Source organism: Solanum stenotomum, chromosome 1 (genome assembly GCF_019186545.1).
Source record: "Solanum stenotomum isolate F172 chromosome 1, ASM1918654v1, whole genome shotgun sequence".
NCBI lineage: Eukaryota > Viridiplantae > Streptophyta > Magnoliopsida > Solanales > Solanaceae > Solanum > Solanum stenotomum.
The window spans coordinates 87,366,225-87,384,360 of record NC_064282.1 but is presented as its reverse complement, the minus strand read 5'-3'; the positions used below and the strand labels follow the sequence as shown (position 1 = coordinate 87,384,360).

At 30.3% G+C, this 18,136-nt stretch overlaps 1 protein-coding gene across 1 annotated transcript; it reads right to left on the bottom strand.

The window, feature by feature from the left end:
* Positions 1–7,937: 7,937 nt before the first annotated feature.
* LOC125858228 (NAC transcription factor 32-like) lies at positions 7,938–9,882 on the bottom strand. The gene is made up of 3 exons (XM_049537943.1): positions 9,645–9,882; positions 8,622–8,902; positions 7,938–8,381 (listed from the first exon to the last, which is right to left on the bottom strand). Exons 1-3 carry the CDS (start codon positions 9,880–9,882, stop codon positions 7,938–7,940), a joined length of 963 nt encoding a protein of 320 aa, XP_049393900.1.
* Between the last annotated feature and the right edge of the window lie 8,254 nt (positions 9,883–18,136).

Sequence of the window (18,136 nt, the reverse complement as noted above, 5' to 3'; positions counted from 1 at the left end):
AAGAAAATAATGATTAACATAGTGAATTTATCATTTTACTCTTATTAATTATAAAGTGGATTAATTAAAAATTTAAGATTTTCAAGAAGTTGTAGATTTTTCAAAGTTATTAACTGAGGGTATAATAGGTAAAAAAATTGTCCTTTCTTGATTTGTCAAAATGGACAAGTAATTAGAGACAACTATAAAAGAAAAAGTGGACAAGTAATTAGGGACAGAGGAAGTAGCATAATCTTTGACACTGAATCCATCTTTATCTATCAATAGAAGTTGAGACACCTATGAACAAGGCCTCTTAATTTGTTGAAAATATCAGCATTTGGAAGATAATGATGCTACTTATCTTTCATTGTTGCTATGATGCTCAACAAATATAACTATCAAAGACATAAAAGTACTTTGGTAGTCACATTTATTGAGTATCACAACACAAACAAAAGACAAGTCCCATGATCATCTACCACCAAAATGTTGATAATTTCAATAGATTGAGAAGACTTTTTTTCATAAGCGTCTCAACATCGATTGATAGACAAAGATGACTTTGTGTCAAAGATTATATTAGTTAATGAAAAATGAAGATCTATTAGATCAAACTAAAAATGACAATTGTGGAGGTGTTCTAAATGGTTTGTTCAATGCATAATGGGACTAATTTATAGATATTCACCTCAGACCAAAAAAGAGAAAACAATAAATGTCCCCCTTTCCCTAGTATCAAGTGTAAATACATTTTCAAAAAAATCTAAAATAATAGACTTTTCTTAAAAGTTTAGTCAAGTTTCTAGATTTTCTTACCATATTAGAATAGACTATTCATTAATTATGTTAGCCTTTTAAGATCCATTTTAGTGATTTTGTTACTATAGTTTCAACATCCACTGCTAGATCTATTGCCACACCTCGAATAATTATGAGTGGCACCCAGATTAATAATCCAATGAGAGAATCAACTACCAACAAACTCGTAATTGAAACAACTAAAATAACAATTTAAGCAATAAAATCATGTTTATATTTAAATATCATTGTCAAACACCCTTGAGGAAAATACCTCCTCTAGAACTTAAGAGTCGTGTACCAAACTCTACATAGTCTAAAATACAGATATGCAACCCCAAAAGAAAGAACTAAAGAGTTTAAGTTCGTTCAACCGGCCTCAGAATAAAAGACTAATTCACGACAGTCCGGACGCAGTAGCTCACCCTTGAATTCAGATGACTCGTGTTTCACAATTGAGTCGCGCAGCCACCGCCTAAATATGCCTTGTACTCAAAAACGAAAGAGCAAGTATAGTATCAGTATACAAAATCATAGTGTAATGATAGGATGATCAGCCAACTCCAAAAATATAAACGTAAATACATAACTAAAACATAGTACAAATCATACAACATATATATCAACCAAGTCTGCTACACAAAAGACCCCAGTCACCAATCTTGATTTAACAATTACATGGAGCATGTCCCACGTGATCACAAATAATTCCGATTCACTTAAGGAATCAATACACTAGAGAATAATCAAACAAGTACCAACCGTGGTACCTGAGCCAACCAATAGTATTCCATACCTGGCGTGGTACCCAAGCAAGTTGATAATGCCTCGTACCAGGCGTGGTACTTGAGCCAATCGATAATACCTCATACCAAGTGTAGTATCCGAGCCAATTGAAATTCACTCATTACACAATCACAATCACAACAAAATACAACTACACTTGTAAATACAAGAAAATATGACACCTTCAGTGCGTGGGATTATCAACAAGTTATCATTACATATTAATTCCCTTGATCTCCCTAACCATGCATCATACAAGCCATACTATATAAATAGTTATCATGCATACATTCTATAACTTGGAAATGATCAACTACCTGCCTGAAATCAAGCCTATAATGCTTTCTTTCGCTGAGCTTTCCCCTTGTTATGATATCTAGCTTGTTCTTGGTCTACAAACAATAAATATAACACATAATCAGGCTCAAATAATATCAATACATCTGGATTAGAATTAAATCCAAAACTCAAGGCAAAAATCATGATCATCCCACCCAATTACCTAAAACTACAAATTCCACAATTACATGAGCGAACTATGGAAAATAAATCAAGAGCAAATGTTTTCATAAACTTCCCAATATTTTACACCCCCAAAATCCTCATAAATTTGGAGTTTTCCCACCTTAGGATTAACCCAAACCCTCATTTAAGGCCACAAATACTGCCTCTAAAGCATAGAACTCAAACGAATTGGGGAAATGAATTACCTACCTTTATGAAGTTCCCGATGAAAAATCTGCTGAGTTTTCCCCTAAGTCACCCTTGCTCTTCTTTAAAACATGATAGCAAAATTTTCTATATAAACTTTGATCAACCTCGCTATAGGAACGACGCTGTAGCGGGACCTTTCACTATCGCACGAATTAATTCCACCGCTAATGCGACATGTCACCCGCTATGGAGGCTTGCACTGATAAAAACTCTAAAATCTATCAAAATGTGTTCATTTCGCGACATACCTTTGAACCTTGATGTTCTGAACCAACTCATTCATGCCAAGTTCGATATCGGGAGTTCTACTCACTCGAATTTACTTTTGAAAAGTTCTACGGACTCCTTAACGTCTTAACTAACAGAAAAAAAAATCCAAGCTTACAAATTTAACTCAATCCTTTTTCGGATTTCCCTAGACCTGACAATACTCAGATTTCGTCCCAGTCTAGCCTAGCTTGAAATTTTTAACTCACTACTCCAAAGGTTTTTCACCCAATTTCTTTCACTAACCATTCACTCATAATGAAGAGGGAGGTCGTTACAAAAAGAAACAACAATAATATTCCATCTTTTTGTTGTTACTTGTTCAATGTTCCAATAATAGATTTATAATTTTACTTGTCCCCTTTAACATATCAAGAAAATATTTTAATCTTCTTTTTTTTTTTTCATGTTTTAACCTAAACAATAATTACTTATTCTCCAAATCATTTTCTAATACCTAATACTAAACATCAATTAATAGGGTTAGTGTGATAAAATAGTCATGTCAATAATTATTTTCTTAATGGTGTGCCAAGTCGAAATTGTCAAATAATAGTGAATAGAGGAGGTAATAATGATATTGATGATAAAGAAGTTTAGAGTCACACTCTCTACTAGGAAGAGAGAAAATCGCTTGACTACTTATTAACACTCTATTCTAATCCATGATCTAGAGAATGTGACGTGTCATGCCATGCCATGTGTTATCACTTCTAAAAGTCACAAGATCTTTGTGGACAACATCCCAATTAAGAGTATTCAAGCATTAGAAAGACATCGGAGTGAAATTCCCATTCAATCAACCGATGAAGATATACTCAAAAGGCTTTTCAAGATTTAGATGACCCTCAATATAGAAAACTTCATTGGGTTAGACAGATATTCACAATGTATCAAACTCCATTTACTCTTAATATCGTCTTAATAAGCTGGTGTAATGAGTCAGTTCAATATATATATATATATATTTGTTCGCTTCAAATTTGTAAGAATTTAATCTATGTAACTAACAATTCAGATTATAAGAAAACATACTTGAAGGCTAAAAATATTTTTAAATGCACCAACTAATTAATCAAAGCATCAACATGTAAATAAGTTTATCATTCTTTCCTCCTTTTATCAAGTGATTTCACGTTCTTCTCATCATAGTGATTAACCTACACTTCAAGCTGTTGAAATTTCTCAATTTTAGTCTTGAACAAACGCATTGAGGGCTTTGTATTTTTCATCTTGCAATTATTCCTAACAATCTCATGGCAGTCAATCAAATTTTACCCAAAATTCAAAAATCTAAAGTACTTTAGCATAAAATAATAGCATATCATCATTTATTTGTATATAAACGATTTTTCATTAAAAAAATGAATTCAACCTTTACTCAATTTTTTAACTTCTCTCTAAACCTTCCAATCACCTTCCTCCCTCTTCACCATTTCTAAAATCCTTTCTTGTGGACTACATTCAACATATGTGTGCATTTGAATTCAAAAAATTCAATCTATAACAAAGAAAAGTAATAAAAATAAATTCTTTACAAAAAGTGAACATATCATTTCAATTACTGTTAATCTTTGCCATAGAGTCAATCTGTCCCTATCAATAGATCTAACATATCTTCATTTGTATTATTTAGTATAATCTTTGCCACTGAATTCACCTTTATCTATCAATAGGAATTGAGATGCATATGAAGAAACCTTCTAAATTTGTTGAAAATATTACTATTTTAATGATAGATGATAATGCTACTTGTTTTTCCATTGTTGCTATGTTACTCAACAAATGTAACTATCAAAGACATATAAGTATCTTGGTAGTTACATTTATTGAGTATCACAACAAAAGCAATAGACAAATCTACCACCAAAATGTTGATAATTTCAACAAATTGAGAAGACTTTTTCATAGGCGTCTGAACATCGATTGATAGATAAAGGTTACTTTGTGTCAAAGATTATACTAGTTAATAAAAAATGAAGATCTATTAGGTCAAACTAAAAATGACAATTGTGGCAGGTGTTGTAGATGGTTTGTTCAATGCATAGTGGTACAAATTTATAGACATTCACCTCAGACCAAAAAAGAAAAAAAAATAAATATTCCCCTTTCCCCACAATTAAGTGTAAATACATTTTCAAGAAAATCTACAAAAAAAAAAATACTTTTCTTAAAAGTTAAGTCAGATTTCTAGATTTTCTTGCCATATTAGAATAGACCATTCATTAATTATATTAGCTTTTTAAGATTCATTTTAGTGATATTGTTACTATAGTTTCAACATCCAGTACTAGATCTTTTGCCTATAGTTATTGTCACCCATTTATCTTCTCTCTTTCAGTTTTTTTTTTTTAAATTGATTTCCTTAATAGGCTTGTAAAAGGTATAACATCGTTGTGAAATACTTGAGACTAGATAAGTATTCCTATTTGTACACACTTTTGGTAAGATTTTAAATTGATGATTAACTAGTTAATTATGATAAAAGATATAAAGTGACACCTGAAATTGTTTCGAATTTTCAAAAAATACCTCAACTATGTGGGCGTTCTATTACCCCACAAAAGTATCAAATATAGTTGTAAAGTGACCATTTTAACCCATTTTCTCCCTGTTTACATTCACGCAGATGATGCGCGTGGATGTGAATTTTTTTTTCCAAAAACGAATGAAAAGGCTCCGTGTGTCATTTCCTTCTCTATTATTTAATTACTTCTTTTTTAAATACTTCATCTTCCCCAATTCTTTGTAAAAGATCAATGGTTGAATGTTTAAACTCAAAAAAATAAATCATCTTCTCTCTTGAATGAAATCAACCCAAAAAGATAAGAACTTACTATCTTCTTGTTAATTTCCCGTCGTCGAGATTTAATTTTTTTAAAAATTGAGAAATCAAGTTTATCTTTTGTGATTAGATTTGAGGAAAAACATTCCTATATTGTCAAATTCAAATCTTGAATCATATTTGTAATGATGAGAATGAATCGACGTTGTGTGTGATGCGATGCAAACATGAAAACTTACTTTTAGTGCAAATTTAGTGGTCAAAGCAATTTTTTTTATGTCTTTTCTCATTTTTAAAATCTTCTATTTTTTTTAGAATTTCGTTCCATGAGATGGGTGAATCTGGAGCATTATTTCATTATGAAAAAATGCCACAAATTAAATCCTAGAAAAATCCCAACCTCCAAAATTTAAAGAAGCTCAACTCTTCATAACAATAGCGGAAAAAATAGTCGATTTCAAAAGGCAAAAACTTGCTTTAGCATCCGGAGGCAAATCACTTCCCAAGAAATTGAAATTATCAATTGAAAAGGTTCTGAAGAAACCCATAAATTGAAAGCAGCGAAAGCGTCCTTTATGGGCAAAGATGTGCCAATATTTTAGTTTTGGGTCAGCATTTTATTAATATTTAAATTAATTTATTAAAAGAGGGTCTCCTATTAGAATTTTTGGGTTGGTGAGAAAATGGGTCAAGATGGTCTCTTTACAACAATATTTATTACTTTTATGGGTAATAGAACACCCGCATAATTAAGATGTCTTTTTAAAACTTTAAGATAATTTCAATGATTTTATTTCTTTTCTCATCACATTTATAAACACTTGCATGATAAGAGGCTTTAATTTGATTGATGGCCTAGTTAAAGTATAGTATGTGGCATTACTTGATGGTGATATTATATTGTTGTAAACAATGGTTCAATAATCGAAATTTGAAGTTTTTTTATAAGATGGTCATACTATATATACTCTTAATTATGTCTCAGATATTGGTAGCAAAGAGGCCAAGACGGCCTATCCCATTATAAATACCCTGCCATCCCTCTGCTTTCTTGCAAATTCTCATCTTTATTCTCTCAATTACTATCATTTATTTATATTAAGTTTTGTGCTATCAAGTTATAACAATGTCAATTTTTAATATTAATTTCTGACTTTTGGTTAAAACTGTCTACTACTATTCAGACAATTGATACATTCATTTCATATCTTGATTTATTTAATTTTCGCATTATCATTTTCCCATCCCGCACATCCCCATCACCTTAATGTTTTGTTAGATAACATATAAATACTTTTGAGAGAATAGTATTTTTGTTTATCTCCATATATAAAAAAAGGGAAACTTTCACATATAGCCACTCAAAAATAGCCCAATTACTCTCCATAGCTATAGTTTGATAATTACAATTCGTAGCTACATGCTATAGGGAGGAGAGAGGTGAGTGAGACTGGGAGAGAGAGGAGAGAGGCGAGAGAGAGGGGGCAATGAGTGGGAGAAAGGTGAATTGTATATGTATATAGGTTAGATAATTGGGAGAGGAAGGAGAGAGGCGAGCGAGATTGAGAGAGGGAGGAGAGAGGTGAGCGATATTGGGAGAGGGAGGAGAGAGGCGAGTGAGAGGGAGAGAGTGGGAGAGAGGTGAATTGTATATGTATATAGGTTAGATAATTGTATATTATGCATATGTATTTGTATATATGGCAAGCGAGATTGGGAGAGGGAGAAGAGAGGCGAGCGAGAGAGGGCAGAGAGTAGGAGAGAGGTGAATTGTATATGTATATAGGTTAGATAATTGTATATTATACATATGTATTTGTATATTCTGGCGAATTATACATATGCAAACGTGACTAATTATACAAACTTGAAGTTAGCCCGCATAATTAATGTATGATGTTAGTCGTGAGTGGTAATTATAGCAAACTATAGCTATGATGAGTAATTAAGTAGTATAAGTTTGCTTAACCGCATAATTTTTCCTAAAAAAATTAAACAAGAAACCCACTTATTTTCGAAAATAACATATTCTAGGGGTCTAGGTCAAATCCCCAAGTTATTTATCTTTTATTGCGATCGAGTTTTTCGAGTAGATAAATACTAACCGACTTGAATAATTAAATCGATTCTACTTTAAATTTCATTTCTCGAACTCAAAACGAAGGCTTTCTTTACCAATGGAGTCTACGAATTAAGTTTTTTTCTTAAATTGAAAGGCATTTGCAAAATAGAATCTTGGCATAATATAAGAAATTTCCTCATTGGTTCCCCTTCAAAACTGATAAAATATATAATAATCAAATAGACAAATCTAGAATGTGATTTTCAATCGTGATAGCCAATAATTTTGATTAGAATAAGTAGATGCAAATGATAAAAAAAAAAGAAAAAAAGTAGAGCAAACGATACAATAGAACGAGACAACTTAATTACTAGTAAAAATGAAACAATACAATGTTCAATCCAATTACAAGGAGGAAATAGCAACACTAATATTCATTCTATATCTAATTTTAAACAAACAGTGAAATTAAGCTAATGAACTAGCTATCACTAATTTCTTAATATAAATAGATTTGTCTCGTCAATAACGATGTAATCAAGCTTAATCGTTGGATTGGTTCTCATCTAAATCATGAGTATCGGTGTTACCATAATCATAAGCATTGTTAATCCAATCCAACCAAATGTTGTTGGTTGGATCGATGTTTTCGTGAGGAAATGGTGGTGGAAGGTTCAATCCATAGTTTAATCTTGCTCCATAATGGGAATTATAATTTATGGCAATATTTGGATTATTCTGATGAGTTGGCTGAGATTGTTGTCTACCAACTTCTCCACATGAATTCATATAAGGATAATTCTCTACTTCCGCTGAATTGATAGGATTCCATACCTCCGCTAAATTGATAGGATTCTCGACCTCCGCTAAATTAATAGGATTCTCGACCTCCGCTAAATTCATAGAATCTTCTTGCTCGTGGTCATCTTTAGCTTTGGATGACTTGTCAGCTTTCTTGTAAATCCTACATAGAACCCAATCGTCGAGCTACAATAACAAAAATGATAATGATAACTATAATTATAGTAAAATAAAAACTTAATTAAGTATACCAACACAGTATAATATTTTAATTAGGTTACCTACATGTTAACTAGAAAATAAAACAGATAACATGCTATAAAGATTTGTAAAAATTCTCTAGTAAACCTAGTAATAGACCAAACAAGTAAACACTATTGAATTAAATTAAAATAGAAAAAATGAGAGATGAAATAGATAATTTACCCTCATGTCAGATGCATGTGTTTTGATCGTGCGCGATTCATTCACTCTAAATTCGTGCATAATCCAATTTGTTTTATTGCCTTTGGGAGGTTTACCTTCATAGAAAACCAAAGCCTTTCGAAATCCAACTTTAACATTTTTGTGTATAATAGGCTTGTCAGCTCCAGTAGCCTTCCAGTAGCCTGTTCCAGCAGCACGATTTGGCCTTTCACCATTAGGATATTTCCTAGCCCTTGGAGTAAAAAAGTACCATTCCTTTTCTCCCAAGATTGAATAGTTCTCTATTTGATTTGTCAAAAAAAAAAAAAAAAAGTAAAACAATTAATAGCTTTAAATTAGAAAGTTAAGAAAAGATTATCTATGATTTATATTAGAACTAAAAGAAATAAAAATGATTATGTTTTAATGAATTAATAATGAATAGTTATAAAAAAAAATAGCATAATTCAGTATTGAGCATCAATATCCAAGAGTAACTCAATAATGCAAAATGCAACAATATTATTGAAAGAACTATTTACGAAATTTTTCAAATATAAATGGGAAAAAAAATACAAAAAGTAGTTTATACTAGGCAAGTAATTGAGATCTTTTGTTGGAATTACACTCTTATAGGCAGGGGTGGAGCATTCATCTGAATGAATTCAACGGAAAATATTACTTTTTAGGTATATATAATAGATGTTGATCTCTTCTACTAGTTCGTGTGTTTACAATAGATAATTTATTTTTAGATGTTTATACAAAAGGTAAAAAGGGTATGTAGAGTAGAAAAGATGTTAGATATGTATAATATAAATCTAAACAATCTTTTAGCAAAGAAAAAAGTAATAATTAAAAACGCTAAGAAAAGATAGAACAATCTTGATTAAGATTTCGTGTTTAAATGTGATTAGATCTAATGTCAAAAGAAATAAAAATATATATATGAAGAACATAATAAACAAATCTATGAACAAATATGAACTACAAGAAAAGATTTCTTTCACATATACATAATCGATAACTAGGAAGAAACAAAACCTGCGAGCTCATGAGGACAATACTTGTAGAGATTAACGTCCTTGATTATGTTGTATGGTAAAAGTTCGTTCATTACTTTTTTCTTGAGATAATGAAGAATAAGTTCTTCATCATGTGGACAAAAACGATAACCTGGTGGATAAACAAAGTTATTATTATCCCTTCTTCCAACCATATTAGGGTTAGGGTTAGGGGAATGAGGAGTACTCACATAACTCCAACTCTTGTTTGACTCCATTGATAGAGGAAAACTGTTTGACAAACAAACTTAATTCATTGACTTCTATTGTTTCACAAACAAACTTATACCTCATGGACTCTTATAATAGACTCCTTAATACTCTAATACGGTTAAAACCAATTATAAAATTCATTTGAATTTCAAAAAAAAAAAAGAATTATAAAAATGTTTGAATTTCAAAAAAAAGATAAAGATTAGGTAAAAATATTTAGGAGATATTTTCATCTTATCTAATTACTTAGGCTTTTTATATATTTTAAAGAAAAGAAAATGTGGCTATCTTCTAATTTTAAAAAAAAACAGTCGGATCAACTCTTAATTAAATTTGCAAACGATCAACACAGTTTATCATATCGTTTTTACTAATTATCAATCATAAAATTGACCATTAGGGACTTTTAATTAAGATTTAGCTAACTTCTAGAACTATTTAAAGTTTAGTTATTTTTAAATGAAAATAAAAGATCCTTTATTTTCAAATCATTTTTTGGGGAAATTTTGTCATCTGATTTGTGTGTGTTTTATTTTCTTAAAATCAGTCTATTTAAAATTTAATTAGTTGATATGACTAGTTTTTTTTTATATATATATAATTTAAAAGTAATTCTTTTTAGATTGTTAAAGTTAAGAAGCCCTAATAATTAGTTAAATATATAATTAATCTCTTTTCAAAGTTTTCAATTTCAAAAAAAATTCAAACATTAATTTTGCTAAAATACCAAAGGACCAGGTTTGATCCCTTTTAAACAAATAAAATTGAGAATTTCATAAATAACAAAAGTAATTGACATGCTCTATAGCTATATTTCGCTTGTCGATATACAAACGGGGTAATTTATTATAAAAAAAAATTCATAAATTGTCTACAAATAGCTAGAGTAATCATATACAAATTCTTTAACAACAAAAAAAACATATACAAATTCTGGTTTTATACAATCAGGGACTGAAATATGCAAATTTTAGATTTATACAACAAGAAAACAAATTATACATATTCTAGACTTATACAATTAGAAAACCCAATAGCAAAATTTTACGAAACTAAAACTACAGGTTAAAAATAATCAAAATTATAGCTATATTACATAATATACTCTAGATATTTTCCCTATAAAATTCAATACCTAATTTTATTTGGGACGGTCGACGAAAGCATAATTTGTGAAGCTTGGAGATTTAATCGTATATAGACATTTTTCATATGACAATTGCTACGTCGAATGAATTTAGGTGATACTCTTAAAAATTTAAGAGATTTCTTTAGTTATAAAATAAATAATTCACATCATACCAAGAGGAAGTCGGTCGGAAATTAATGCAATAATGAAAAGAAATATAATTTGTAGGGAATATTAATTGAGATGAATTAGGAGTAAATGGGGACTACGACGATGGTAGTTGTAGTTTGCTCATAAATGGGTGAACAATTTACCTTTGTATTTTTAGAAAAGGGTTATATGTGCCTTCGTCATACTTTTTTGATACATTTTTCTCTGTCATCCAATTTTAGATACATATTTATCATGGGACTATTAAATTGCATGTCCCCACTTTTATTATATTAAATTAAAAGAAAATATTAAGTGAAAAAAATATAAATATCCACGTAGACGTACCACATAGGCATCACATAGGATAATAAAAGTGGGGACATGAGACTTACCAGTCCAATGGTAAATATGTACTTAAAATTTGATGGCAGAGGCAAATATTTTTAAAAAAGTATGACAAAGGGCAAATATGATCATTTTCTAAGAGTACAGAGACAAATATGACCCTTTTCCGATTCACCAATAAAACTAATGATCAATAACAAAAAAAGAAAAAGAAAATGAAGATTATCATTATATAACATTGTAGAAGTATATAAGAGAAGTTAAAAAGTTAGAACTCTATTTCAACTCAAATTCCGTTTATATTTAAATTCACTTTATCATAATAATTTCTTAACAGAGGATCTTTTTAATTTCTCTTTCGTATCCTTATTCTTTATAAAATACAATGCACATTTTCTCCAACCGTGAATTGAAAAAAATACTTGAAAATCAATGAAATATTTTTTTCACACGCTTTTTTTCTTTTTTTTATTTATCTTCTTTTCTTTCTTTTGTTTGTTTCTTATTTTCTCGAAAAAAACAACTAACATAAATTAAAAGCACGTATAAGATATTTAAATTCAAAACATGCTTAGATAAAATTAGTATTGAAAGTTTTTACCACTATTGCTAATTTGCTATTATTAGGGTTGTGGTTGTTTTTGTTGTTGTTATTATTAGTAATAACAAATAATAATATTAATAACACTAATACTATATTTTATTTAATATTAAAATTAAATGAATTCAAATATCATATGTGAAAATATAAGTAAGTTTGTGAAATAGTAAAAGTTTTATTTAAAATTCTTCTACTTATGAATTTCTATTTTTAATCTAAAAAAATATAGTTCTTAAAATCTAATGAATTTTCAAATTCGAATACTTTCAATTCAAAAAAATTATTGCAATATTTATTAACTTTGTTTTAAAATTACCAAGTGACTTTTCATTAGTTTGCCACTTGGCTTAACTTGACTAATTAGTCTAGATTTTAAAAAGAAAAAAAAAGTAAAAAGTTACCGTTGATGATTGTCTCAAATTGCTTCAATGGTGTTGATGGAGAACGAGGCGAAAATTACGAGGACAAGAAAGTGGTGAATTTTTTTTTTTTTTTTTTTTTTTATCTTTGGCAACCAAAGAAGAATTGTAAACAAACTCTTATAATTAATTTAGAGTTACCATATAATACTCAGAGGCGGAGCTAGGTAAGGGTTCATTGGTTTGGACGAACCCAGTAGTTTTTCCGTAGACCCTATATTTGTACTAGAGCCGTCAATATGGGCTAGGCCTGTTGGGCCGGCCTGGCCTAACCCGGGATTTAATAGGGCTGGGCTAAAAATTTTGGAGCCCATTTAAAAAAAGGGTTTTTTAGCCCGGCCTAAATAAGCCTGCTGATTTGTGGGGCTTGAGAAATATAGGTAGGGCTGGCCCGTGGGCTAATACAAATTAATTAAAAAATATAATATAATATTAAAATTTAAAATTAAAGAGATCCAAACTCAAATTCTATTTAAAGTTTTTTAGGAAATCACTAAGTATAGAACATCCACCATGAAAATGTCCAAACACTTGTTGCTACTCGAAACTGGTTACATGGTTTTTCTCAAACTGGTAATATATTTTTGTGTATATTTAAATATTATAATTCTCAATTTAGCTATTTTTTAATATTTAACTAATTGAAACCACATATAAATTGCATATGAAAATGAAGATGTTAAGACAACCTTCCCACAAGTTGATTCAGATATGCTTGATGAAGATGATCATGAAGAGTTAGATACACCATAGGTTTCATGAAGTGTTATATACGCCATAAGTTTCATGATTTTTTAAGGAGTTTATTTTTTACATTTTTATGGTTGAAATATTGTCATATTTTTTGTGTTTTATTGTGATCATTGCAAAACAGTTAGGTTAATATTTCTATTTAGATATTTATACTTTTACTTGAAAAAAACTTAATAAATATTATAAAGATAATTTTATTTGTGGATTTGATTAACAAGTAGTAACATTAACATCATGTAATATTGTTTTATCGATATTTATGATTATATTTTTAAATTATAATTTATAATTTAATTTAATAATTATAAAAATATATATAACTTTTAAAAAAGTGGGCTGGCCCGGCAAGCTTGTAGCCCATGTACTTGTGGATTGGGCCGATCGTTTTCTGGCCCACATCAAAAATGGGCTAGCCTGGCCTGGCCCGTAAAATGTCAAAGCCTGTATGGGTTAGCCCGGATGGGGTGAGCTAGCCCATATTGACAGCTCTAATTTGTACTAGAAAAATAATATATATATATATTATTAATTTGTGAATTCCTAGCAAAATTGATTGACGATTATTAAAGAAATTTAGAACCCCAAACTCTTAATTCAGACTTCGCCTGAATTAATATATACTTTATATTATTATTATTTAAATATTAATAATAAGTGAATATATTAAGAAAAATAAATATTTCTAAAAATGAATTGATGATGTAATTTTTTTTTCCACTCTCAATGGATTTAAGTTAATCTCAATGTAGATGTTGTGTCATGGATAGGAACTTAAGCGGTTGTCACTACAATTATTTCAAATTAATTTCTCTCCTGCAAACTGGTATGTTATGTGTCTTTCTGCTCATTCCTTAGAAATTCACATGTGACATAATTTTTTTTCCATATCTACAATTAACAAAAGATAAAAAAAAAAAAAATACTACAATTACAAAACTTGTCCAGATTACTAGTTCATCTGGTGAATAATATTACTCCAAAAAAACAACATAACCAGTAGTCTCAAATACAACAAGAAAATTAAATGAAATTCATATCATAATTCACAACCACGTGAAAAAATTACATTTTTATAAAAAAGTGATGTGATTAACAACGACAATTTTTTTTTTCTTCACACTGAACTGAAAATCATGTTATATGTGTCCAGACATATGCTCCATTATTGAAATTTGGATATTTTCATAATCAAGACCAAAAATAAAAGTTAAATTCTTGTTGTCGGTATGACTCGTTCACATATATTTCTTGTTCATCAACTTCTCTCATGTCGAACACATCTCTTGATTGTAGATATATAATTACACACCATTATTTATTAGTTTCATCATCAATATAGTAGATCATATCTTGATAACTTCTTTTGGGAGGTTTCTTTCTTCTATATTTCCATCAACATATGAATTTGTGATTTTTTGTCAAAATCGATGATGATCAAACCACTTTTTAATATGATGAAGTCGACAAGATTTCATTTCAAAATAACAAGATGGACATGCAAAGCTGGTTTATGTGTTCCAACCAGATAAGATACTAAGTCCCGAAACTTTTTTTTTTTCTATTGATTTTAGTAATTTATTTTTAGTTTCTTTGCCTTTTTTTTCATTTGATTTAAATTTAATGTCTGATATCAAAATAAGTGAAAGAAATCCAATAAAATATTTTAAAAATAAATTTAAATTAAAAAATTGCTTTTAAAAAAATTTAAATATACGTATTTTTCAAAAATAATTAAAAGTGAAAAGATAAGAAATTAATGAGTTTAAAGTGAGGAGAATTTAAATATTTTACAAAAAAAAAAGATGAAAATAATTAAATATATTTAAGTTTTACTGTTAATAATGATGTGTATTAACTAATTTCAAAATTTCCAATTAAAAAATGACATTTGTCTGATATTGATTAAAATTTCTCATATATTTTGCCTCTCACTTACTTCCAAGAGAGTGAACACATTCTCAATGCTGCGCCAACACAAAAGAAGAAGAAAAAGTATAGAAAATGTGTTTAGGGGGGNGGGATGAGACCCTGTTATGTTAAGGTGTTGTCACGACCCGAGCCTACACCCTGGATGTGGCCGGCACTCGAGAACCATTGATGGTCCCCAAGCGAACCCTCATCCTGGCTGACTACAAGTGGAAGACTAACTCAAGCATACAAAGCTTAAAACTGAATAAAAATTCATGAAACTTAAATACAAAGCTTTAACCCAAAAGAAAACTCTGAATAATATAATATATTCAACTCGCCCCAAAATGGGAAACTTAAGTCTTTAAAAACACTTAACAAAATAAATGAATAGACTTCTGAAACTCTATTGTTTATCTATGAAGCCTCTAAATGACAAAGATGGAAGTCGGGCGAGACCCACGACTTCCTAACAACTTATATAACTGAAAGCTAAATGAAATATTCCGAAAGAAAGGAGGCTCACCATAACTAGCTCAAACTGCATGTGGTATCAACGAAGCTCTTGTTGATGACCCTGAATACCTGTATCTACATCATGAAAGGATGCAGGCCAAATGGCTCAGTACGTGGAATGTACGAGCATGTAAGGGGAATTCTAAAACAAAAACATAAGTTTGAACTTGATAAAAAAAAGGAAACATACTTACCTCTTTTCAAACTTACTCAACTCAAGGAATACTCAAACTTACTTAACTCAGAAGATTAGTTACTCAACTCAAAGATATGATATTCGACTGTGGCTACTCAACTCAATATAAAACAACAATACACATGCAATATATGGAAAGCTCTTAAAACAATAGAAATCAACTCAGTGTATTGAAGAATACAATAACAACTCAATTTATATAATAAAATATAATATAACTCTGTGGGAGTTTCTCTAACCGACAACCACCACTATGAGCCTAAGTAGTGATACAACGTCTTGCCCACACTGCCAGAACTGTCCTATACTTTGCCGTCATATAGGACGCCTTAACTAAGTGTATCCACTAGTCTATGCTAAAAATCACTAAGGAATCATATAAAAAGTATGATCCTTTTTACCCATGATGGCTACATGGTTTATGGAGACCTGAGTTATCTGAACTCAAACTCGTCCCCATATCGGTGCTCAATACTACTCCCAAAATACTCAGCTCATATGTTTAAAGACATAACTTTTTCTTTGATTAGAGATAATTACTCAAAAATCTTTCTCTTAAAAGAGATGGTACTCAAACTTCTTAAAACTCTTTTAGAAATCTCAGTTTCCTCTCATCTTTAAATGTGAAAACATTTACTCTTGGGAATACTTAATCACCATATATCATTTTAAAGAAAATTAACTTTACTCTTACTCTTTACTCAATTCAAAACTTAAGTCTTAAAATAAAGTTAAAACGTTTGTAAGAGACTTCTCAAAATATGGTTCATGCCGAATTATGGACATGAACGACGCAATGCAATAACCATAATAGAACTCAATTGGGACTCAAGAAGTTCAATGAACTCAATAACCATAGGGTTCATGCGAAATTATGGGCATGAACAACTCAACTCAAGGACTTCATGGGTAATATGTAATAGTCCCATGATTAGAAATATAATCTCAAAAGGGATTAGGAACTCAATACTCAAGACTTAGAACTTGAAGATACTACTCCTCTCAAAGGTACTCAACTGATGGAGTTTATGTTGAAGTTATGGGCATGAACAACTCGACTCAAGGGTCAAAATATCAATAAGGAAATCATGTATTCGACACTTCTCATTCTTATACTTACTTACTCAAAACTTAACTCAAATCAATGAGGGATCTCAAAGGATTCACAATTGAACTCAAAGGCTTTCTTGAACTCTACTCTTAACTCTCTCTTGAATGTGAATTATGAATTCAAGAGTTATGGTTCATGATATGAAGGGTCTCGTAATGACAAAATAGACTCATGAATATATTCTCCTCACTCTCATACTCACTTGCTCGAGTCTTGAAACAAGTTATTAGAAATTGTAAAAGACTCCTCAAAGGACTCAAAGGGACTTTCTCAAAAATGTTTGAGAGAACTCTCAAGACTTGACTCTCAACTCTTCCTTGAATGTGATTTATGAATTCAAGGTTGCAATTTGTGATAGGAAATATCTCGTGATGTTTAGGAGTGTTTTTAGATAGTTAAACATGAAAAACGATCAAGAAATCACTATCTAGAAGCAAGTCCGCGACGCATAGATGCATTTTAATATTTGATCACGAATTAACTTTTGAGGCGGTTCGTGACCTCTCCGCAACGCGAAGAAAATTTCTGTGAAAGGGGAAGGCAGGTCTGCGACACGGAGCAAGGTGCCAGATTCGCCCGACTTTTTTCTTCTTCGTTTTCTAACTCCAATTCGCCTAAATTCGATTATTTTACTCAACTTCTCTTTAGATTCAGATACCCAACCTATGTAAATAAGAATCTACTCATAAACGACTCTACAATTGACATGATTTCCTCAAGAACTCAACAATTCCATCCTAACTCAATAACGACAACCAATTTCAAGAACACAATTCAAGATCATCAAACTTTCAACTTTCTAGAACGAATTTTGCTGAAATAAACATGATTGGCGTGTGGGTGAACAAACCCAACACTATGAAATCTTACATACCTGAAAGAACCATCTTCTTGAAGCAACTTGAAGGAAAATCTTGAAAGATGAACCCTTGCCTTAGCGTTTCTTCAATTCCTTGAGCGAAGAATTTTTGAAGTGGATGAGAGTTTGATTTATGAAAATAGATTTTCTACACGTTTAGGGCAATTTAGATGACCTCCTAAGGGTTTTTAGAACTAAAATACCCTTAAAGAAATAAATAAAATGAGCTGGGAGTCGAAATAATTTTTCACTAGGCAGTGAGGTCCGTA

What these genes read in the sequence shown, in the direction of transcription:
- LOC125858228 (XM_049537943.1), bottom strand. Translation starts at nt 9,882, where the DNA reads ATGGAGTCAAACAAGAGTTGGAGTTATGTGAGTACTCCTCATTCCCCT. An exon ending in TTGTCCTCATGAGCTCGCAG is followed by an intron (nt 8,903 to 9,644) that starts GTTTTGTTTCTT and finishes CAAATCAAATAG; the next exon opens with AGAACTATTCAATCTTGGGA. An exon ending in CACATGCATCTGACATGAGG is followed by an intron (nt 8,382 to 8,621) that starts GTAAATTATCTA and finishes TTGTTATTGTAG; the next exon opens with CTCGACGATTGGGTTCTATG.